The sequence below is a fragment of the Mastigoproctus giganteus genome, chromosome 13 (genome assembly GCF_048544385.1).
Source record: "Mastigoproctus giganteus isolate SK-2022 chromosome 13, ASM4854438v1, whole genome shotgun sequence".
Lineage (NCBI taxonomy): Eukaryota > Metazoa > Arthropoda > Arachnida > Uropygi > Thelyphonidae > Mastigoproctus > Mastigoproctus giganteus.
Window position 1 is genome coordinate 93,016,016 of NC_143587.1, and position 25,267 is coordinate 93,041,282.

Genomic DNA, 25,267 nt, shown 5'->3' on the forward strand with positions numbered 1-25,267 from the left:
AATGCTGATGGAATTCTTCCTCTTGGCCAGATTAATCGCCTGAGGGGACAAATTCAAATTGAGGAAAGACAGTTGTAGAATATATGTGCGGAAATTTGCCTTTAGCCAGCGGGTGGTTTATTGTTGTAACAAACTTCCATCTGTCGTTGTAGAAGTTGATAGCCTAAATAAATTCAAGGCACAAAGCAGAACTGGATAAACATTTGGAGTGAATTGATGGGTGAAATGGGAAGGGTTTTTTTTTTTTTTTTGGTTGATGCTGTATAAGCTTACTTTCTTGCATTATCTGCCTCTACTAATGCTAAAGCCTTATACATTTCAATTAGATGTCTAATTCCCATAACTGCAATTCACAGACCCCAGTCTTTCTGGGTCTCTCTTGTACTTTCACCTAATCTCATTGCTCTTCTCTGCGCCCATTCCAACAGATCTTTGTCCCTACTAAAATGAGGTTTCCAAATCTGTATTTTAGGTGCCACATCAAAAATACCAAATCTGTATTTTTGATGTGGCCTAACCATTGCCTTATACAATGGAACAATCACCTTTTTTTTTGTTCTGCCGGCAAAGTTCTTGTATATTAATAGAACCCCCTTGGGCTGTACTAGTTGCCTACTTGCAGTGCTCATAGAATTTCATGTCAGACTATACAATTATACCAGGTCATTTTTCCTTATTAACTACCTTAGTGCTACCCATATGGTATGTTATTCTGGGATTACTGCTACCTAAATGTAGTATGTTGCATTTATCAATATTGCCATTTTTCAGCAGATTACTTTCATTAATCCTTTGTATCATCAGCAAACTTAGACATCAAAGCTGAAATACCTACATCAATAACAAAATTTCAAACAGTAAGAGAGCCCAACACCAAAACCCTCAATTACCCCACTCATCACTTTAGTTCATGAAGAGCAGTGGCTATTTATAACCATTCTCTACTACTTAACCATCCCTTTGTCCATAGCAGTAGTAACTTGCCTCCAATGCTACACTGCTCCAATTTATGCAATTGTACATGTGGTAGGTACAGTATCAAAGGCTTTACAAAAATCTAAGTACATGATATCAAAATCTTTGCATTTAGATCCTTCACTAATCAGACAAGATCTCCTTACAAACCCATGCTGCGACTGACTCATGGTTTCACTTCTTTCAAGATGATCCTGCACTACTGTATTAACTACTGAATCCATTATTTTCCCTCATACAGAGGTCAAGCTTATAGTTCTATAGTTACTCACTTCACCCTGTGAACCACTCTTGTGAATAGGAGATACATTTGCACATCTTCAATCTGTACAGACTTCTTCGGTATCTAAGGATATTCATTATTTTGGCTAGAGGTTTAACTATCTACCTCTTTTGCAGTTCCTGTTCATATTTTGGAGATTCCATCAGCCCTGAATGCATCATTCAGTTTTAGCTGCAGTAGTTTCTCTTAAGTTATAAAATAATATCTTTTAACTCGAAATCCAAACTTCTGCTAAACTGAATAAATAATTTGAATCAATCATTTGAACTAAGAGTTACAGAATTGACACCTATTTTGATTATATTAGCTAGCAGGGTTACATTAGAATAGTATATGGTTGTATTAAAACAGTACTTTGTTAGCACACGAAATTAGACAATGGCATTATAGTTAGCACTTAATTTACCATTCATATATAACATTGAGAAATTATGTCATTTGAAACCATATTTAGCATTTAGGGTAATAGATATTTCATTAGCATTAGTTCAAGCATATGATGCAAGAAAGCAAACTTATAACAAAAAAACAAAAAAAAAAACAACCAAAAAACCCTTCCCATTTCACCTATCCATTTGTTCCAAATGTTTGCCTAGTTCAGCCTTAAATTTATTTAAGCTATCAACTATCCACAACAACAGATGGAAGTCTGTTCCAGCAATCAACTATCTGCTGGCTAAAGGCAAACTTCCTCACATCTATTCTACAACTATCTCTCCTCAGTTTGAATCTGTGGCCCCTCAGGTTTGTAATCTGAGCAAGAGGAAGAATCCCATCAGCATTCAGCTTGCTCAACCCATTCAAGGCCTTATACACCTCAATCAGATCACTTCGCAGGTGCCTACTCCCAGGTGCTGCAATTTGCAGAACTTAAGCCTTTCTTCATAAGAGCACCCCCTTTGTTCCTCTTCTCTGTACTCATTCTAGCAACTCTACATCCTTCCTAAAATGAGGCCTCCAGATCTGTATGCAGAACTCAAGGTGGAGCCTGACCATTGCCTTATACAAGGGGATAATCACCTCCTTATCCCTGCTAGCAAAATTCCTATCCTTTTATTGGAAGAAGTACACATTTATTTTTAAATGTGTACTTCTTCCAATTAGGTCCAATAATTTTGGTCCTTCTTCCAATAATTTTCATTTAGGTCATATTGTGAAATAAACAGCATACTAACAGAAAACATCTTCATTAGATATGGATATGTGAGTGTTTGAAGCATTCCAACATTAATGAGCTTACATGTCACTGGGAGTTTACAGATGCAGTTTCAGCTTTCTTTCTTCTTAATGGTCCATCAAACCTGTGGATATATTAGGGGTGTCAACCTCCCACATCATGAGTTGAGAAAAAGTAGTGAGTTTCCTAGCAGAAACCAAGTTGTTTCGAAAGGATGACTTTCAGGTTGGTAAGCACCAAATTGAACTAGAGATGGCTGGTGGGTTGCAAGAAACAGGAGGATCCCATGTAATTGGGGCAGAAGATCAAATTACTAATGCATACATGAAACCTGGTGTAACACTGCTGAGTATACTATATGATCATTTTGGCATTATTTATACCAATCAGCTCCTGTTAATATTTTTATTTTTGCTTTTTTTGAGTGCTGGAGAAATGCAAGACATTGTTTCATCTGATTCCAGATGAGCCCAAGGTTTTTATAGGATTTAACTTTTTGAATTTGAGTGTTGTTGATTTGGAGGATTATGCCATTCTTCTGCTTTTACTTAGTAAAAGTCATTGGGCTGAATTGCTGTGGCTAATTTCCAGGCCAATTGAGTTTAAGTAGACGTCAAAGCTCAACTAATAGATAACCTCTTGGACTAATGTTATTAGTGGTGTTCCACAGGGTTCGGTGTTAGGTCCACTGTTGTTTTGTATATTTATCAATGATATTGATGAAGGTATATCAGGCTTAATGTCGAAGTTTGCAGATGATACAAAGGTTGGCAGAGTTGTTAATGACAGTAATGGCAGTGTGCTACTGCAACATGATCTAGATAATTTGGGCAGATGGGCTAAGAAGTGGCAACTGAAGTTTAACCTTGACAAATGCAAAGTACTGCATATGGGTAGAAGTAACCCCAGAGAAACGTACCAACTGTGTGGTACTACACTTAAGGTGGTAGAAAATGAAAAAGACCTGGGAGTAATTGTGCAGTCAGATATGAAGTTCTCTGAGCAATGCAGACAGGCTGCCAGGGCAGGTCATGGGGTTTTGTCAATGATATATAGGAATTTTGCTAGCAGGGAAAAGGAGGTGATTATCCCTCTGTATAAGGCAATGGTCAGGCCACGCCTTGAGTACTGCGAACAGGTCTGGAGGCCTCATTTTAGGAAGGATGTAGATTTACTTGAGCGTGTACAGAGAAGGGCAACAAGATTGGTGAGGGGAATGAAGGGATCCTCTTACCAAGAGAGGCTTAAGTTCTGCAAATTGCAGTGGCTGGAGACTAGGCACCTGCGCGGTGATCTGACTGAGGTATATAAGGCCTTGAATGGGTTGAGCACGCTGAATTCTGATGGGATCCTTCCACTTGTTCAGATTACGAACCTAAGGGGGCATAAATTCAAATTAAGAAAAGACAGATGTAGAATAGATGTGCGGAAATTTGCCTTTAGCCAGCGGGTGGTTAATTGCTGGAACAAACTTCCATCTGTCATTGCGGAAGTTGATAGGTTGAATAAATTTAAGGAGGAACTGGACAGGCATTTGGAGGGAATGGTGTGATTTTTTTTTTTTTTTTTTTTTTTTTGGCTGATGCTGCATAAGCTCATACATTTGCTTTCTTGCATCACATGCCACTACTACTACTATTCTCAAGGTTTTGTAGAGACTTACTGTATATCACCACAGTAGATAAAGAGCTTGAGGTCATTTCTATGATAGCATACCAGGATGACCAAGGAGAATGGCTAAGTCTAACAGAGATTTAATTATCGGTTGCCTCCATCACAGCTCAATTCATTTGCCCTAACTTTTTTCATTTAGGTTATCTTGTTCACTCTACAATTTCTTCTGTTTCAAAGATAGTAATATGAATATGACTACTTGATATTCATTGTCAGAGGTTCCCTAATTTGGAATCTCATTTTAGATCTCCTCTAACTTAAAATCTCTCTACCCCAGTGTATCAAATTCATCTGTTGCCTCTATTGTTCTCCCAACTTCATTAATCACAAGAAACCCTTTTTTCTTTGAAAATTAACTTTCTCCAGTCTGACTTTTCCGATGGTAATTTTCCTTGGTGAGAATGATTTTTATTTAAAAGGTATACTGTTCACAACTCCAGTTGGCATCAGTTTTCCAGTTACATGGAGCCAGCCAAGATGACAAAGCTTTTGCAATTACTAATGACCTCACAAAGCTTGTTCATTTACTTACCAGAATATCACAAACAACATGGTTGATCTTTTTCTCATCAAAAGCCCTTTAAAGTACACAGTCGATGTTAGTGGTCCTATAAGCATTGCAAATCGCAACTTAATGATGATCTCTTTTCCAACGGAGACCCTTTCTCGTGGATTCTTAGCCTCATGTTGTTTGGCATTACAGAAATGAGAAATGGGATGATCTACAATGATATCTATTCTTCTTTTTCCTAAGTTGGGTTACTGTTTTAAGTCTTCTGAGCCCAACATTTGCTCAGATTGTGTCAGTGAAAATATTCTTGTAGAGATGAAATCCTTTATTCCACCTAAAATTCTGCCCTGCTAGAATTTTTGGTGAAATAAAGGGACAAGGAGGTAATTAATCCTGTTGTATAAGGCAATGGTCAGTCCACACCTTGAGTTCTGCACACAGGTCTGGAAGCCTCATTTCAGGAAGGATGTGGATCTGTTGGAACAGGTACAGAGAAGGGCAACAAAATTAGTGAGGAAAAAAACAGGGTGATCTTACCAAGGAAAGCTTCAGTTCCAAATTGCAGCATCTGGAGAAGACTAGACACCTGTGAGATCTGACTGGGTTGTTTAAGGCATTAAATGGTTTGAGTAAGATAAATGCTGGTTCCATCCTTATTTTGCTCAAAGAACACACAAGGGGAAAAAAAACTGAAGAAGGATGGTCACAGGAGAGATGTATGAAAATTTGCTGTCAGCCAGTGGGTAGTTGTCTTTTGAAAAACAAACTTCCATGTGACGTTGCAGAAGTGGGTAGTTAAATTATTAAAGGGAATGAACAGGTCATGTAGGAAGCTTTTTTTTTTTTTTTTTCTGGCTGATGCTGTATAAGCTTGCTTTCTTGCAAGCTTATATACAGAATCAGCCAAAAAAAAAAAGTTTGGAGGTCCAAAAGAAGATTTAAGATAAGGGGAGGAGTCCTTACATCACTGAGTTTGAGAATCACTGAAGTGGAGATGGTTGAGAAGCACAAGAGTGGACAGAACTCCTCCTGCTGATACCACTCTTGCTGTATTCATGCAGAAAATATGTGGATCAATGTAATTCACTCCTTTCCTTCCATCATTAACACATCTAAAGAACATCTTGCTACTTTTCTTTGCATTCTTAGCTGAAGACTTCTCACAACTCTCCTTACCTTGCCCTAATCCCTCAAATAACTTCAGTACATTCTATTTTATAGTTACTATAGACCTCTGTACCCTTTGCAATTTATACTTATCCCATGTACTTTTCTTCTCTGCCTAAGGTCTTCAAATTCATCTGGCCATTTTGGTCTAAACATTGACCAATAACTCTTAGTTGGTATAAAATGACTCTATGATTAGCTCTCTGAACATTTCAGGTTTGGCATTTACATTCTTTAGCAACATTAGTTGGTCCAATTGAAAAGAGTTTAACAAAATGTCTGAGCCAATTATAATCACCTTTGCAAAAACTAATTCCCTTCCCTTTATTCTACACAGGAATTATTTCTCTGAATAAATCTCTCACCAATTCACTACGAACACTGCTACCTAAAGGAAGGTTCCTTAACTTGTATGAGGTAAAATAAAAAAAAATAAAAATAAAAAAATTCAAATGCATCACATCAACAAGCATAAAAATGTCTATCAGATAAAGCAAATAAAAGTGAAAGAAGGTTATCTAAAAATTCAGTGCTGTGAGTGTTCATGTTCATATTCTATTTTTCTTAACAAAGCATTACATAAGGGAAAGCTGTGAAAGGTTTGTTCAAATTACATGTTCATCATTTTGTAGTATGGAAAATTCTGATGCCCACATCTTCTCATAACTTGTGTATGGTATTTATAAGGTATACAAGGGATGGGGAATGAAAATTGAGGTAATAAATATCATGCACTATCATAAAATAATGAAAATAACTTTACTCTTGAAACAGAATGAAACAAATTCCCTCATTCAAATGTAATGTTCCCTTCACACTATGTGAACAATAAACCAATAAACGTAAAGCCAGAAAATAAAACAAGTCTCCTCTCCTGGTTAATAAGAAATATTTAAATTAAATGATACCACCCACATGTGTTTTTGCCATTTGTTATCACTAGACATGTGAAATTACTCTTTTAAAAAACCAAAAGATCATTTTTTGAATGACACCGGTTGCAAAAATTTTATTTAATTCAAAACTGAAATTTATGATGCTGTCAAAAGAAGTTTAGTGAAGTTTATATTTCATGTGACAGAGACACCAATATCTTCAAATGTATTACATTCACGTCAGGGAATGGGAATATGTAACCATTATAAGTAAAAATGGAATGGCATGCAATTAGTGAGTTCAAAAACTACATTATTCAATCGTCTTATTTTAAAAGCAATCAGAAAGTTTTATTACAGCACAAAAAAAAAAAAAAGATTGGCACCAACTCCATCTATATCGTAACGTGCACACTGTATTGTATAATGAAAGTTGCGAGTTCCTAAACAACTGTCTAAAAGCAAAGGAGTCTCAAAAGTAAATATTAAATATAAAAAAGGAGCACTGTAGGAAGAGTCATTATGTAGCTGACTGCAAGCAATATAAGCTGAGCCACAATGGTCACTTTTTATCATATCCAGAGTTGAGTAGTTTCTCTCATTAAATTCGTGGTTTTATTTATTACACTGCATTTCTATCCCATTTCAGCACATTATACAGAAGTAAACATCCTTTTCATTGAAGCAGTAGGCTTAACAGCTGTAATTTAAACACATTTTCTTCGAAAAGACGGAAGTACGTGTGAAATGATCATAAAATATTGAGTTTTTAATCATTTCAAATATAAGCCTCTTACCTCTTCTAACAGCATCCCTGTTTTATCACTTTCAAAAATTTTATCCGGGGATTCTAAGCTAAGATTCGGTACAGATCCATTGTACAAGGGCTCTGGCACTATCGCCATCTTGCTTACCTAAATATCTCAGCAGGCACGTGACCACAGTTTGGTAATGGAAAAGAGACAAAAGAACAGCTGTCCATAAAATCAGTGATTTCGTCTGCACCGACTTTCTCACCTTGATCTGAAACAGTACAGTTCCATCTAATGCATTATTATTATTATTATCTCAGAACCACCATTTCATTAGTCTCTAAAAAATATAACTTTGTTTCATCAAAAATGAAAAGTTCGACTTAAGATTTCATATACAGTGTATACGGTATTTCTGACACAGAATATTTTACCATTTGCGATTAGCGTAGTGGTTATAAGTCAGGGTTTGAACTGCGTCTTGACTGGATGAACTTTTACGAGTTTTTGAACACTGTAGTGATTATGGTCGTTCACCGTGTGAAAATTCAGAAACCAGAGTGTCAGGTTTCTTCTGGGAACTTGGGATTTTTAACCAGGAAACCAGGCAAACGAACTATAGAATACACGAATTTAAAAGACACAATGCCCTGACTCCTCCTGACCTTAATTGTCTTGATGGAATTCAAAACAAATTAAACCGCTAAACTTTTGTTGGGTTGTTGGGACAGCGCTAGCTCAATCCAGACTAGGAGACGTCATTGTATTGTTTCTGTAAATTCAAGGATACATTTATAAATAAAATGTCATCAAATGGATCCTAAACAAGACATCCACACGTGAGCCCCTAAATTCAAGGCCATCTTACTATATATATATATACTTCGGAATAAACAGTTCTTGCGTCCCTACAACTTAAAATTTAATTCCATTTTCGGGCCTCTAGCAGAAATGCTCCCAGGACGGTAGACCCATTTGTCGTACCGTGGTACAGACCTGCCTACATAACGAGGCGCAGTAAATAATTTTCGAATAATGATAACCGAAAGGTTATCATTATTCGAAAATTATTTACTTTTTCTTTTTAAAACTGATATATAATATTGCATGATTTGAAGCACCCACTTACACGTGTTTGATTTCTAAAAAGTAATCTAATTATTAGAAAGATTGTTGTCTTGTTTTTCAAGGCATACATTTCTATCCCGTGTGTTCCAAGGCTGGTTTGTCTTTTTGAGAGATGAAAAAATCCTACGAAAATCCATTACTTTTTGTCTAAGAATTACTAACAAATATCCAGTTGGAAAGTCTTGGTAAATTTTTCAAGCAGTATTTATACCATCAAAAGTCAAGAATAAAATATGGTGATGAAATATGGCTATGAAAATCTAGAGTTGTTATAAAATTCTTAGCTATTAAAAAAAATGTAAAACGAACATTTAGTCAAAAAAATAAGTTTTATACAGTCAGGCATATAAACCCCAGGGGCTCACATCTGGTGAGTGTGCGTTTGGCACACCCAGGGTCCTGAGCTGGATATCATCATTCTTCTCTTTCTTGGTGATTCCCTTTTATTTCTCTCTCTCTCTCTCTTGGGGTAGTTCAGAAATTTTTTTAGTTTTTTTGGCTGGTACAGCATAAGCCTCAGACTTCCTTGCACCATATGGCTAATAATAATAATAATAATAAAATACACGATTTTTTTTTTTTTTTTTTTTGAGAAGAACGAAGTAGTTCCAATGTTCATCACCAGGTAGGAAAATTAAATAAAATTTTACAACGTACATATAAAAAGGGTAAAGTAACAGTTTGCGTTTTGTTATATAGTGTTTAAAAACAGTAAAGTCAACGGATTCTGCCTTGCGGAATACGTTGGCTATGTGGCTTTATAAGTTAGATTCTCAGCCCATCTGCTCAACCTTTCCAAATCCTGTTATTGGCTTTTCATAAAATTAGGTGAACTTTAAAAGTTCACCTTTTTTTTTTTTTTTTTTAATAACCATTATTTTATTATGTCTTACAAGCTCTGAAACGTAAACTAACTCCATATTCAAGCGAAATGCTCATTAATACAATTAAGAGTTTCGAAAACAGGAAATCTCTATGATAGATTTCATTAATTTATTCATTTTCAATTGTGCAAGCATTACAGTGCTTAAACACTAAATTAACCTGCATGCAAAAATACAAAATAAGAATTAACATCAATGTCAACCCCAGGGGCTCACATCTGGTGAGTATGGGCTTGGCAAAAGATGATATCCAGCTCAGAACCCAGGGTTCTGAGCTGGATATCATCATCCTTCTCTTTTTTGGTGATTCCTCTCTCTCTCTCTCTCTCTCTCTCTCTCTCAGAGTAACTCGGGAATTTTTTTTGGCTGGTGCAGCATAAGCCTCAGGCTTCCTTGCGTCATATTGCATCAAGTTTGCAGACGATACAAAGGTTGTCAGGGTTGTTAAGGACACTACTGACAGTATGCTGCTGCAACAGGATCTGGAAAGGTTGAGCAGATGGGCTGAGAGGTGGAAAATGAAGTTTAACATTGACAAATGTAAAGTACTACATATGGGAAACAGTAACCCCAGAGTAACGTATCAATTCTGTGATACTACACTGACAGTGGTAGAGAATGAAAAGGACCTGGGGGTAATTATGCAGGCAGATATGAAGTTTTCTGAGCAGTGCAGACGGGCTGCAAGAGTAGCTCATGGTGTCTTGTCAATGGTATACAGGAATTTTTCTAGCAGAGATAAGGAGGTGATTATTCCCTTGTATAATGCAATGGTCAGACCACACCTTGAGTACTGTATACAGGTCTGGAGGCCTCATTTCAAGAAAGATGTAGAGCTGCTGGAACGAGTACAGAGAAGGGCAACGAGATTAGTGAATGGAACAAAGGGTTGCTCTTATGAAGAAAGGCTTCAGTTTTGCAAATTACAGTGTCTGGAGACTAGACACTGATGAGGTGATTTGATAGAGGTGTATAAAGCTTGAATGGTTTGAGCATGCTCAATGCTGGTGGGATTCTTCCTCTCGCTCAGAATAATCACCTGAGAGGGCATAAATTCAAATTGAGGAAAGACAGATGTAGGATATATGCGGAAATTTGCCTTTAGCCAGCGGGTAGTTGGTTGGTGGAACAGGCTTCCATCCCTTGTTGTGGAAGTTGATAGCCTAAATAAATTTAACGCTCAGCTGCACAGGTATTTCGAACGAACGGAGGGGTGAAATGGGAGTGGTTTTTTTTTTCTTCTTTTTTTTGGCTGATGCTGCATAAGCTTGCTTTCTTGCATCATATGCCTCGACTATTGCTAATGCTAATATGGCTAATAATAATAATAATAATAATAATGTACAAGGATCAATAATACGCAACACTTCACAGCTATGAGCAACATATAATTAAAACCAAAAAAAAAAAAAAAAGTTACTTTAGCACAAGAGCGGGACAATAATAAAATTGTGGACTAAATTATAAATGAAAGAGCAAGACTGTAGATCACGTCGTAAATTAAAAGGAATTGAATAAAATCTGTTGCATAGAGCATTGTATTCTCTGCGATGGAACTCAATGTATTTCTTGAAACAAAGAAAACGATTAAATCTGATTTGAATGCGTTCATGTTGGCTCGAAAGATATTCATAGAACAGAGACCAATAACAACACAATATTCGAGGGCAGGTAAAACTAGTTGCTTGAAAGAGTCACAATAGCAGTCTCACTATTAAAAGCTGAGGCACTGCAATTAATGAGACCAAGAAGTCGAAAAGCTTTGGGAACAATGTTATTTATATAGTGCCGATGGATGAAGATCATGGGCGTATGGCGCCACCAAGATCTTTGAAGTGATCAACAACTCCGACCTCCTGATCAACATAATAATTCAATAATATTAATGGTTTAAGCCGACGTTAGGGGAAAAACCGACATAGCTTACACTTACTTATATTTAAAGATATACTGTTTTCACTGAGAAAATATAAGAAGAATTCGAGACAAGGCTGTAAAATATGAGCATCGGAGATTGAATCGATTACTTTATAGACTTTAAGATTATCAGCAAACATTTGCCATTCGACATCAAAAGTTTGGAGCGCTGTTGCAAGATAATTAATATATATGATGAACAGTAGAGAGCCCAGAGGAGGGCCCTGTAGTACTCTGCAAGAGAAAAAAAAACAGTGAACGATGAAGTCCCTTCGAGAACGACATTTGCTAATATTTGTTCAGCAATTGAATTCCAAAATAAAGTGAAGGTGGTTACTGTCTTATGGAGTGTTAAATAAGACAGTAACTTAAAAAGAAGCACTTTTGGCTGAATAATGGCTTAACCTTTGTCAATATCTAAGAATAGACAACTAACCTAATAATCCCGACCCAGAATAACACGCGTGAAGTGCGAAAAAAAAAAAAAGGCCAAATTGAAGCAGGTTGAACTAAGGGCATAAACACGAATTCGTGGATAAAAGTATGAATGTATGCACTCAAATTCTTGGAGATTGCAGTTTCAAAGATCCCAGCTGAAATGTTAATAATCGAGATGAAATGGGGCAGTAATTATAGGGATCAGATTTATTTATACGATATTTGAGAATAGGGACTTCTGAAAGCATTACGATAAACACCACAGGAAATGCAGAAATTACACAAATTAGTAAGAATAGCCTCTGCTGTAGTCGAGCATTTATTTTAAAATAGTATGACTAGTAGTCCATTAGGTTCTGCGTTGTTCTGGTCATTTACCTTAGAAATAATAGTTCAAATATCGCCAGGCTGAAGTTCAAATGAACTCAGAAAATCCTGGATGTCAATTTGGACTACGAATAGCGGTCAGGAACTGTGTTCCATTTCAGGGAAGAACCTGAGGAAACTTGTGCGAGAAACTCTACCTTTTCAATAGGAGACGAAAAGCAAGAATAATGCTCGTCGAAAAGAGCATATTCCATAGACCTGAGATATTGAGAACTAGTTAATTTTTTAACCTCTCATCCTTGAAAGGCGCAAAAAATGGCTTGTCATGCGCACAACTCTTTGTGCGCTTGACAGGACGACCGCCTGAGTCTTCCTACGCTCTTAAAAACGTCTAATTGAAGCGGAACATGAGTCTGTAGTTTGTTTCTTTATTTATTTAGATCATGACATGGGCATCAGCGAGTTCGAAAGTTGTGCAGATAGCTGAATCTGTTGAAGACGCTGCCACCATCGCTTACTTCATGTCTAGTGCGCCTGTGATTTCCCAAACGGTTGCTGTTCGTTGAATCACTGTGAAGAAGGTTCTTCGTGTTTACATTGCACAGATATTTCTATAAAATCATAAGGGCATCAGATCGGATCAATAACAATCGATTCAGAGACTAACTGGTCGAAAAGACAATTAGTCTAAAAATGAGACAATACGGCTCACTTTTCGGGCAAATTTTAGTATTGGTAGTAGTAGTGGTAAATGATGTAACGAAGCAAGTTCATATAGCATCAGCCAAAAAAAAAAAAAAAAAAAAAAAGGCACTACTCCGTAATTTGTCCATTCCCTCTAGCAATTTAATTCTTCCTTTAATTTATCCAAACTGTCCACCTCCACAATACCAGACAAATATTTATTGCAACAATCAATATCTCTCTGGTTGAAAGCAAATCTGTCCTAAAATCATCCTATTTCACTTTAAATCGATGTCCCCTTATATGTGTGTCCGAGCAAGAGTTAGTACGCCACCTGCATTTGATTTACTCAATGCATTTAGGGCTTGAACACTTCAATCAGGTCATCCTGCACATGCCTAGTCTGCAGAACTGAAGAATATTTTCGTAAGAGTATCCTTTTGTGTTCCTGACAAATCTCATTGATCCTCTCTCCACCCAATCTTACAGCTCTACATCCTTTCTAACATGAAACTTCCAGGTCTACATCCTTTATAACATGAGACTTCCAGACCTGTAAGCAGCATTCAAGATATGGCCTTACCATTGCTGTATTATACAACGGGATAATCATATCCTTGTTCTTTCTGGCAAAATTCTTGTAAATCAATGATAGTGCCCTATGATCTGTTTCAACAACTTGTCTGCACCGCTCAGAAAATTTCGTGTCAGACTGTACAATTTCGTTTGTTTTTTTTTCTTTCTCCCTACCCTCAGTGTGGTATCACCAAATTGATATGTTAATCTGGGATTACTGCTGCCCAATGCAGTACCTTGCGTTTGTTTTCTGCTTCTCAGGCCATCTAGGTAATTTTTCTGTCTTGTTGCACCACCAGAATATGATGGTGCAACAAGACATAGATTTCTGTCATTAACAACCACGCCAACCTTCGTACCATCTGTAAACCTTAAACTTGATGTGTCTTCATCAATATCATTAATAAATATTGGAAATAATAAATGGCCTAGCATTGAACCCTGAGAGACTGCTACTAATAACTTTAGTCCAAGGAGCACAGTGCCTATTAATAATTACTTTCTGTCTTCTACCACTCAATCCTCCCTTTACCCATAGCAGTAATCTGAGTCTAATGCCACACTATTTAATGATATTTGGAAGTTGAAAGAGGTACAATACACGTTGTCATAATTAAAGAACTAAAACACTATTATATCACATTATTATTATTATTTATTAATATATCTGTAGAGTGTAAAGTAAAGACATTCCATTGTACTGCCTACTTATTCACAGACGTCGAATACCACCCGTTTTGCTATATTTAAACCTTCGATTTTCAAATAGCGGAAGCAAAAACACCAGTTAAATCTGCAGCTACGGCAAGTTTTTCACCATACGATTTACCTAGATGATTTTCTGTACAAAATGCATTCCAGGCTATAACCTTATCAGAATCTCGTAAGCCTCGATACCCACTTGCGAAATTCCGATAAAAATACATATGAAGTTTTTGCCAAGGAGTACACATATTTTTTAACTTTACAAACATTTTGTGTCTCGGGAAACTTCTCTTAAAAAAAAACAAAACGCGTTAGGATTCAACTATACTCCTTGAATTGTTTATATCAGTATATTAGACCAATCTGAAATCAATGGAGCTCATAACCCCAGGCGCTCATATCTGGTGAGTATGGGCTTGGCACACCCAGGGTCCTGAGCTGGATATCATCATTCTTCTCTTCCTTGGTGATTCCCTTTTCTCTCTCTCTCTCTCTCTCTCTCTCTCTCTCTCTCTCTCTCTCTCTCTCTCTCTCTCTCTCTCTCTCTCTCTCGGGGTATTTCAGAATTTTTTTTTTGGCTGGTGCAACATAAGTCACAGGCTTCCTTGCACCATAAAATAATAATAATTCATTCAGTTTCGTGGATGCTGTTTGTTATGTTTTCACTTTCTGTTCAAGATATTCACAGATATTTTCTATAAAGTTTAAACTTGACGACTTCGCTGGCCAATTTAAATACCCAATCTAAATACCCTTTTGTTACTCGTGCCAGTTTAAAAAGTAGAAGCCCTCTGAATAGGACAATTGCCATCCTGGAGTACAAAAGTATTTAACTATTATTATTTTTAGGCCACCCGAATAATCAAATTCATCTTCCAAGCTGTGTGTCTTATGTCTGTTAATTGCGTGTGTTCTATGGTCGATTTGTTTGTGTTGCTGAACAAAAAAACTCAGTTTCTGCGGGGAAACCTTGCTATCTACGCCTGAGACCGACGAACTCAGCCACAGAGTTGAAAAAGCCCATTAAAGTCCCTCGCGTCATCGCCGGAATTCGAACCTGGGCCTTTTCCACCCAGCGTGTGGAGGACGGTAACGATAACACTGTACTACCGCGCAGACAGTACATGTGGACATGGACATGTGTTTATGTAAGGAGCGGCTCCTAGAACGTCAGTTCAACACCCCCTCGTATCTCTGTGAAGAACAGTATCACTACAAATGGGCCAGATATGTGTGTGACGGAGGTTTGTGTGTATTATGTGTGTTCTGTTGTTATGTTCTGGCCACTTGGCTACCCAGAGGCATCAGTCACCTGAACAGATTATTCTGGGTAGTCGTCCACACCACGGGAAGGTAGGCCAGTTCCAGTAGATGGGACACCTATGGTCTCAGAGTATGAGACAACAAAAAAAAAAAAAAAAAAAAAAAATTCCTTCTCTGGGGCCCACTCCAGAGGGGAAAAAAAATTAAATAGATAATAAAATAAAATAAAAAAAAAAAAAAACTTCCGAAAGGAAGAGAAAGAAAAGAATAAAAATAATTAACTAAGATAACAAAATAATAATAAATAAATATATATATATATATATATATATATATATACAGGGTGTTTCAGTTAAACGTTTCAGAACTTCTAAGAGGGGTAGGGTACATCCTGACAACTCGAAATCATATAGCAATATGGGGCGGAAATGCTTTCCTGAAGCGGTGTTGTACGCAGAAGCACCATAAAGAAAAGAGACCGTAAGTAAGAAATCGTTTTAATAATACATGAAAAGAAGCAAAAGGTACATGGATTAAAGTAAGTGTTCGAAGTTTCTTCCACGGGCTACAATGCACGCCTCACATCTCCGACGCATGGACATCCAAACATTCTGGAATACTCCAGGCGAATTTCGAATTTCTTCGGCAGCTACTGCGATTCTTGCAACCAGCTCCTCAGCATTGTCAACAGGGGTGTCATAAACTAGCGATTTCATATGACCGTGAAAATTCCTTCACAAGGGAAGGAATTTTCAACACGCATAACGACCATATCTGGGCGGTCGAGAACCCGCATGCAATACGACGTCGTGCAGCACAGATTCGATTTTCGGTCAATGTATGGGCCGGTATTATGGGAGATCACCTCATCGGACCTTACTGTTACCGTGTCGTCTAACCGGACCTATCTACTTGATCTTTCTGCAGCAAGTATTGCCACAACTTTTGAGAGATGAACAGATTTCTGCATCGACGCAACAGACAATGTGGTTCCAACACGATGGAGCCCCTGCCCATTATAGCGGAGATGTTCGTAACTACCTGGATGTCACATTTGGTCAACAGTGGATCGGACGTGGTGGTCCCGTGCGTTGGCCTGCTCGGTCACCCGACCTATCATGTCCTGATTTTTATTTCTGGGGTCATATGAAATCGCTAGTTTATGACACCCCTGTTGACAATGCTGAGGAGCTGGTTGCAAGAATCGCAGTAGCTGCCGAAGAAATTCGAAATTCGCCTGGAGTATTCCAGAATGTTCGGATGTCCATGCGTCGGAGATGTGAGGCGTGCATTGTAGCCCGTGGAAGAAACTTCGAACACTTACTTTAATCCATGTACCTTTTGCTTCTTTTCATGTATTATTAAAACGATTTCTCACTTACGGTCTCTTTTCTTTATGGTGCTTCTGTGTACAACACCGCTTCAGGAAAGCATTTCCGACCCCACATTGCTATATGATTTCGAGTTGTCAGGATGTACCCTACCCCTCTTAGAAGTTCTGAAACGTTTAACTGAAACACCCTGTATATATATATATAAATATATATACTGAGTATATATACTAAAAACCAATATATATATATATATATATATAATAATATAATATATAAAAGATTGTATTAAAGAGTAAAAACAGAAAACATCAGAGAGTTAAATAAACTGGATATGGCAAATGCACCGAAGCGCGCAAAGCAGCAGCAACGGATGCAAATGTAAATATATGTATATTTTAATTAATATGATAAATAAAAGTAAAGATGGCAGTTCGAAACTCCGGAAAGCTTAAAAAATTACATGAAAACGTTAAAAGAAAGTTACGATAGCCTACATCAGATAAAGGCGGGAAAAATTTACTAAACACAGAACTCCGAAACGGGGAATAAAATATGAAATATTAATAAATAATGAAATCTGATGTCAGCAAAATAAATATTGATGCTAAATCAGGTATTTCATCGGGGGACTACACCTGACATAGCATCAACGGACTGCGTTTCCATACTTGCCCATAGTTATGCAAGAGAAAATTTATAAATGTAAATAAACAAATATAAAAATGTAAAAAAAAAAAAAAAAAAAAACGAAAAGGTATCTCTTACAAAGTATGGACAAGGTAGTCCCTACGCAGTATTATAATGAAAATATAATTAAGAGAAAAGGGTGAATATTATAAAAAGTAGAAGATTAAAAATATTATACCTGAAAATGGCGACGCGAAACTACATGAGGTCAATACGATAGCTGCAAACAAAACAAATAAAACAGCTACTGACGAAAAAATAGATGACTAGTGACCTCTGTAATCAGTTTTTAAGACAGTATTTTAAATATAAGAATAAGGAGAAATTTAGGTAGATAAGAAGAAATGTGGCGAGAAGTGTACCAGAGAGGACCATATATATATAAAAAAAAATAATAATAAATAAATAAATAAATAAAACGGGAGAGGCTGTGGTTTTAAGCCATATCCAGTTTATTTAACTCTCTGATGTTTTCTGTTTTTACTCTTTAATACAATCTTTTATATATTATATTATTATATCAATTTAAGAATTAGTTATCTGCTGCTTTGCGCGATACTGTTCTTTAAATTACACCCATCTCTGTTATTCAGTCTTTATATGGTCTTGTTTTTAACTCCGGTTTGCCATTTGCTGGCTTCAATCTTTATTCTATAGTTAATCTATTTTTTCCTTGTGGCCTTTAGTGTTGCTTGCATTGGCATTTATATTATTTCATATACATCTGCATCCTTTGCTGCTGCTTTGCGCGCTTTGGTGCATTTGTTTGTCCAAACAATTTTTATCATTCTGTTATCTCTATTGGTTTTAATGCACTATTTATATTAATTTAAGTTTTAGCCATCTGCTGCTTTGCGCGATGCTAAGCTTAAAACCACAGCCTCTCCCGTTTTATTTATTTATTTATTTATTTATTATTATTTTTTTTATATATATATGGTCCTCTCTGGTACACTTCTCGCCACATTTCTTCTTATCTACCTAAATTTCTCCTTATTCTGTATATTTAAAATACTGTCTTAAAAACTGATTACAGAGGTCACTAGTCATCTATTTTTTCGTCAGTAGCTGTTTTATTTGTTTTGTTTGCAGCTATCGTATTGACCTCATGTAGTTTCGCGTCGCCATTTTCAGGTATAATATTTTTAATCTTCTACTTTTTATAATATTCACCCTTTTCTCTTAATTATATTTTCATTATAATACTGCGTAGGGACTACCTTGTCCATACTTTGTAAGAGATACCTTTTCGTTTTTTTTTTTTTTTTACATTTTTATATTTGTTTATTTACATTTATAAATTTTCTCTTGCATAACTATGGGCAAGTATGGAAACGCAGTCCGTTGATGCTATGTCAGGTGTAGTCCCCCGATGAAATACCTGATTTAGCATCAATATTTATTTTGCTGACATCAGATTTCATTATTTATTAATATTTCATATTTTATTCCCCGTTTCGGAGTTCTGTGTTTAGTAAATTTTTCCCGCCTTTATCTGATGTAGGCTATCGTAACTTTCTTTTAACGTTTTCATGTAATTTTTTAAGCTTTCCGGAGTTTCGAACTGCCATCTTTACTTTTATTTATCATATTAATTAAAATATACATATATATATATATATATATATATATATATATTGGTTTTTAGTATATATACACATACATACATATATCGCAGACAGTACAAAAGTATTGAAATCATATCTGAAAAAGTACCGAGGATTCATGCTAAAACGATAATACTGCGTTGTCCGATCCCGCAACTACCGTCGTCGTGTGTTATTGGAATCGCTCCACAACTCGTGTTGTAGAAATTCCTTCAACAGGAATAGAGGTTGTCACATAAACCTTATAACTGAGGCAACCATCCTCTTAGCTGACAAACATTGGCGCTCGGAGCATTCCTGAGTATTACAACTACAACCACAAGCATCCACTTCAATCAGCTAATTGTTGCAAGCACATGTAGCACGCGATTCTCACCACGCATGACCACCAGGGCACGAACATGATGTTCTGTATTTTACAATAATAGTTAGCTATCTGAACTGAGGAAGGATGACATCCGTCTGAAAGCTTTTGTGTGTATATTTACTTTTATTTTTGTTCTAAGTAGTCATTAAACGATTTTAACCAACCATTTATATTTTATTTTATTTCCTGGTTTGCCAGTGATGCAGTATTATCGTTTTATTGAAATCATGATTGTCCCTTAAATATTTAGTAAATCTGATTATCAAAATATTTATATAGCCAACTTGATTCGTCCTGGTTGGTATTTCAAATAGGATTTCCTACTTGAATACCACTTCATAATAGTTGAAGATCCCCAAAAAATCACACTGTCTTAATGAAATGTCTCATTGTTTCTCCTGTGAACTCAGTGCCTGGCATCATTAGAACATCGGTTAAGTTCTGCTGCTGAATTCTAGATGAATTTCGATTCACTATTATTTATAAGCTCTTATTAGTGTTTGTACTTATTTTTTATGTGTGTATATTTTTATGTTGGATTGTTGGAGAAATTGGGAAATAGCTTGAACTCAGCAAATTCTAGAACTGCAGAGAATGGAGACTAGACACCTGCAAGGAGATCTGATTGAGACGTTTAAAGCTCTGACTAGACTGAATATGTTCAATGCTGATAGAATCCTTCCTCTTTCTCAGACTACGAACACGAAACAAATAAATTGAAATTGAGGAAGGACGTTGCACAATAGATGTGCAGAAATTTACCTTCATTCAACGAGTAATTGATTCTTGGAACAAACTTTCATCTGGTGTTGTAGAAGTGGATAGCTTGAATAAATTCAAGGAACAACTAGACAAAGTGTCAGAAACGATGGAGAGGTGATATAGAAGTATTGTTATTTTTTGGTTGATGCTGTATGAGCTTGCTTTTTTCCATTTATTTTTATTTATTTATTTATTTTATTTTTTTTTTTGCCCCTACTAATTCTAAAATTTGTATTTGTCTGACTATATTACAGCTTTCCAATCATCAGCAGTCCAGTTTCTATAATTTTGGCCCATATTAGTCAGTCTTATCTAGGTGCAACTTTTTGACATTGGTATTTGGGGGGGGGGATTCTGCTCTAAATATCCATGGTACAGTATGCAATTCTCTTTGCAGGACATGTTCAGAAATCCACTGATGAGTTCCTTAGTTAAGTTGGTTAATCTTGCAATTGAAGTTTAGCATTGACAAATGCAAGGTACTGCATATGAGTGGTAATAACCGTTGATTAACCTACCAGCCATGGTACTACTCTCTACTAACCCGAGTTAGTAAAGAATGAAAAAGGCCTGGGGGTAGGGTAATTGTGCAGTCAGATGTGGAGTTCTCTGAGCAGTGTAGACAGAATGCAAAGATAGCTCAAAGGGTTTTGTTGATGATATATAAGAATTCTGCCAATATAAGAAGGTAATTATCCCGTTATATAAAATAATTGTTAGGCTACATCTTGAGTACTGAATATAGGTCTGGAAGCCTCATTTGAGGAAAGATGTATATCTGTTGGAACGGGTGCAGAGAAGAGTAAAGAGATTAGCGAGGAGAACAAGAGAGTGCTCATACGAGAAAGGGCTTCATTTCTGCAACTTACAACACCTGGAGGCAAGGCTTAAACACCTCAATCAGATCTCCTGCGAGGAGATCTGATTGAGGTGTTTAAGCCTTTAAATGAATTTAATAAGCTTAAGGATAGGTATGTTCGTGTCAAACGGCACCTGGGATTTCTCCCAACTCCGCGAAGCTTAAGGATAATGAAACCTTCTTGCTCAGACTACACACAAGATGGGGCACAAATTCAAATTGAGGAAGGATCAAATTTGACTTCAGCCAGCGACTAGTTGATTGTAGGAGCAAACTTCCATCGGGTACTGCAGAAGCGGGTGTTTTGAATAAATTCAAGGAATAACTAACTAGCCGAACAGTTAGTTAAAGAGGATGGACATGATACTATATAAACTTGCTTTTCTTGCATCGTTGCCACTACTAATACAGTATCGAGCAATTTGCTAGTTCTAAGCAAACCGCTCAATATTTCATAACCGCATTGTGGACACTATAGAGAGCATTAACACCACTTATTAATCAATAATTTGCTACTGAATATTTAAAATTTATTTTTAATGAGTTAATTTTATTTAACGGTTTAGCATATAAATTTATTGACCTCAATTGATTATTTTATCTTTTCTTTTATGCCAATCCATTTCGTTTTTCTATTATGCCTCTGATCCCACTGACTCTTAGCTATACCGAGATGAAAACAGTAAAAAGCACAGGCACAGAAAAGGGCAACGAGACTAATGAGGAGAATATTTTTACCAAGAAAGGCTTCACTTTTACAAATTGCAGCGTCTGGAGACTAGGCTAGGAGTCTTAAAAACATCAATCAGTCACCTGCGAAGTGATCTGATTGAGGTTTTTAAGGCTTTGAATGGCTTGACCGAACTCAATAATGCTAATGGGATCCTTCCTCTTGCTTAGACTATGAATAAATTCATAGACATAAATCCAAATTGAGGACAGATGGTTGCAGAATAGATGTGCAGAGTGTACGTTCAGCTAATGGGTGGCTGATTGCTGGAACAAGCAATCAGCCACCATCCATTGTTGTGGAAGTGGATGATTTGAATAAATTAATCGAAAAACTAGACAAACTATTAGAGGAGATTAATAGGTGAAATGTTATTTTTTTTTATTTTATTTTTTTTTTGTTTCTAATGTTGTATAAACTTCTTTTCTGGCATCATTTGCCACTGCTAATGCTAAATAGACCAGACAAGTGAAAATAGCCAGAAACGAGATTATGGAGAATGATCAAAGTTTCCACCTCAGATCATCAATGGTTTCTGAATTGCAAGCACTGTTTGTGGCTTTGTGTTGTCATCTAAGAGCAATCCAATTACAAAGGATTATGAATAATCCTTTGTAATTATTATCTATTTATACATTAAAAAGTATTCATCAATGGTATATATATATATACCATTGATGGTGTTTATGTTCATCATAACAATTCAATTTTGCTATCAAATATTTACAACATAGACATCCATCACAAAAGATTTTGTTTCGAACGGCAGTAGTGGCTTTTGTGTTGTTTGTGATATGAACGGTTCATGTAGAAAAGAATTATAGATCGACCAACGTGCAAACACCATCGCACATTGTGGCCAAAAAAAAAAAAAGAGAAATTTCCAGATCAGGTTTTTTACCACAAGAGAAGAGAAAAGTGAATTTTCAAAGGAACTATATCTTGTCTAGGTAAGCAGCAATATACCTTTTAACAAATTAAACAATCCATTTTACAAACAATTTTTCCAAAAATTTCCCGACGAATCTGCCCTGTGGAAAAATTGAAGATATTTTGAATAAAGTGCATTTGGATGTCCTTCGATGAAACGACAGACTGTTTGTGCTCGTTATATTGCTCATTGGGTATGTTGGAAATTAGACATGGAATCTTTTCGTCCGTGTTTGCTTGCTTGTAAGGTTCTCCAAAAGGTAAATCACTCTGCATTGCAAGATTTATGAATAATCCTTTGTAATTATTATCTATTTATACATTAAAAAAGTATTCCTCCTAGTAACATTTATTCGAGCCAATGGGAGAAGAGGGCGAGGCAATTACGTCACTATAAATCCAATTAATTATTGACAACTGCCTCCATAACGTTCGCCAACCTCGAGCACGTGATTCACTGTCTAACATTTGATGTTCCATTGTAACGTTTTTTGCACAGTAATGAATATTTTATATTTGTAAATACTGTAGTTTAGTATTTTGTAAATATTTTAAATATTTGTATAGTTTGTAAATATTTCAGTTAAATATTTTAGTCCTGCTCTTTCGGATGCAACAATATTCCTCATGCATTATGGAACCCGAAGCAAAAGACTTTTTCCAAAGTGACCTATGTAAACGCAGGTAAATAATTACATAGTGATATTGGCTGAAGTCCAGTATAGTATACAATGGCAGGTACTTCGATGAAAGCGAGGACGACGGCGATAATTGACAGGTGAAGGCACCTCCCTTTTCTGATGGTTTTGTGTCGTCGAGGAAGAGGTGCCTTGCTTAAGTAGGATGTTTATCCCTCCATCCCATTGTTTTAAAATGGGAAAACGAGTTCCCGATTTAAAAACAGCGAGAAATGTGGGGGGGGGGGGAAACACCCTAGGCATATAAACCTAGGAGGGCAGTGGGCAGGGAAAGCAGTGGCATCTGCCAATCACTGCTTTGTTCTCTCTATCGAAATATGGGAGTCACAACCTGTCAATCACTGCGTTCTCACTGTTTTGCTTGCCGCCATGTTGGAGGGTGTACACCGTTCTGGATTTTACCGTGATATTTATTCGACCCTGAGAATGCCGCGCACTACAAATGCACAGGTAAATAATTACATATGTCATTTCCTGAGTAGATATCGACCAGTGCGTTTCGACAGGTGTGTCTTTTACGTAGAAAAAATTTGGCTTACTCCGTATACCTCTACATTTTACGTAGAAAAGGATGCGCGGGGGTGGGCGAGCAGTGGGCGAAGTCCCCCCTAGTAGCTATTATTATTATAGTTTCTACACTTAAATTATTATTATAGTCAAAGCTAAACTACGGTATTTACTTGATATATAGCTTTCACCGGCTTGCAGAGAGAATTTTGGTGAAGCTAATAAAGTTATTTCTTGTATGAAAAAGATCTTCGTAGAAACCCCTACGTGTACAGCTATTTACAGAAATATGTGCCTTCCTCTCCCGCTATAATCTATTTTGACAAGGTGGGGAACATCGTTTGGTACAATATTGTGTTATGCCAAAAATCCTGACTCTAAAAAGAAAGGTTGTCGGTGTCTTGGATACACTCAATAGCTGTAGCATCCGTTGTATCCAAAGCATTGACCATCAATTCTTACAGATTATTAAATTAGAAAACAGTCGCTACTCCTCGAGACTTGTTTTGTTTGGTTACCTGATTTATAAAGGAACTTGAAGCATGGCGATTTAGTTTGGGTAGTACAATTAAAAAGGTAGAGAAAGTTTAGTTAGAAATTTCAACAATCACTGGAGTGAGTAGAGAAAATAAGACATAAACATATTATTTTAAAAAAATAACTCCGGATATTACATAAGTTAAGTAAAATACATGACTTTGTTAATGGAAATGAATAGATACTTCCATTTCAGAGATTTCAAATGCTGACAGCTTCAGTCGATGAGAAGATCGTTTTCTGTCTTAAAATAATTTTAGACGATAAACGACCCAGATTTATGAGGTACAGCAATAAAAAAAAAAAAATTTTAAAAGAGTGGAGCATTAAAGCGCCCTTGGGCCTCTAGACACTACGTCTTTGGTATGGCATCACCTGCGGCCGAACCGCCAGAAGGGAGATTTGGGAGTGTGGCAACCTACACCTTCACGTGTTAGCCAGGGATCGGAATTTCAGGAGCTGAAGCCAAACAAGTGATATACGGAAGAAATGAACTATATTGGTTAAATCTGACGTCAGAATGACATGCAAAGTTTATTGTACGCACATTAGCATTAGAAAAGGCAAATGATGCAGAAAGCAAGCTTATATAGCATCAGCCAAAAAAAAAACCCTTATTTCACCCATCCACTCGCTCCAAAATATTTGTCAAGTTCTGCCTTGAATTTAAGCTATCAACTTCTACAACGACAGATAGAAGTTTGTTCCAGCAATCAACCACCCGCTGGCTAAAGGCAAATTTCCGCACATCTATCCTACAACCGTCTTTCCTCAATTTGAATTTATGCCCTCTCAGGCGATTATTCTGAGCAAGAGGAAGAATCCCATCAGCACTGAGCATGCTCAAACCATTCAAGACTTTATACACCTCAATCAGATCACTTCGCAGGTGCCTAGTCTCCAGACACTGTAA

At 36.6% G+C, this 25,267-nt stretch overlaps 1 protein-coding gene across 1 annotated transcript in view; it reads right to left on the reverse strand.

Annotated features, from left to right (window-relative positions):
* The window catches only part of Raf (serine/threonine kinase raf oncogene), a 439,038-nt gene extending 431,471 nt beyond the window's left edge, over window positions 1–7,567 (reverse strand). Inside the window, exon 1 of the mRNA XM_090387771.1 lies at window positions 7,460–7,567. Coding sequence (XP_090243897.1) covers window positions 7,460–7,567 — 108 coding nt within the window. The remainder of the gene's footprint in view (window positions 1–7,459) is intronic.
* Window positions 7,568–25,267: the final 17,700 nt, after the last annotated feature.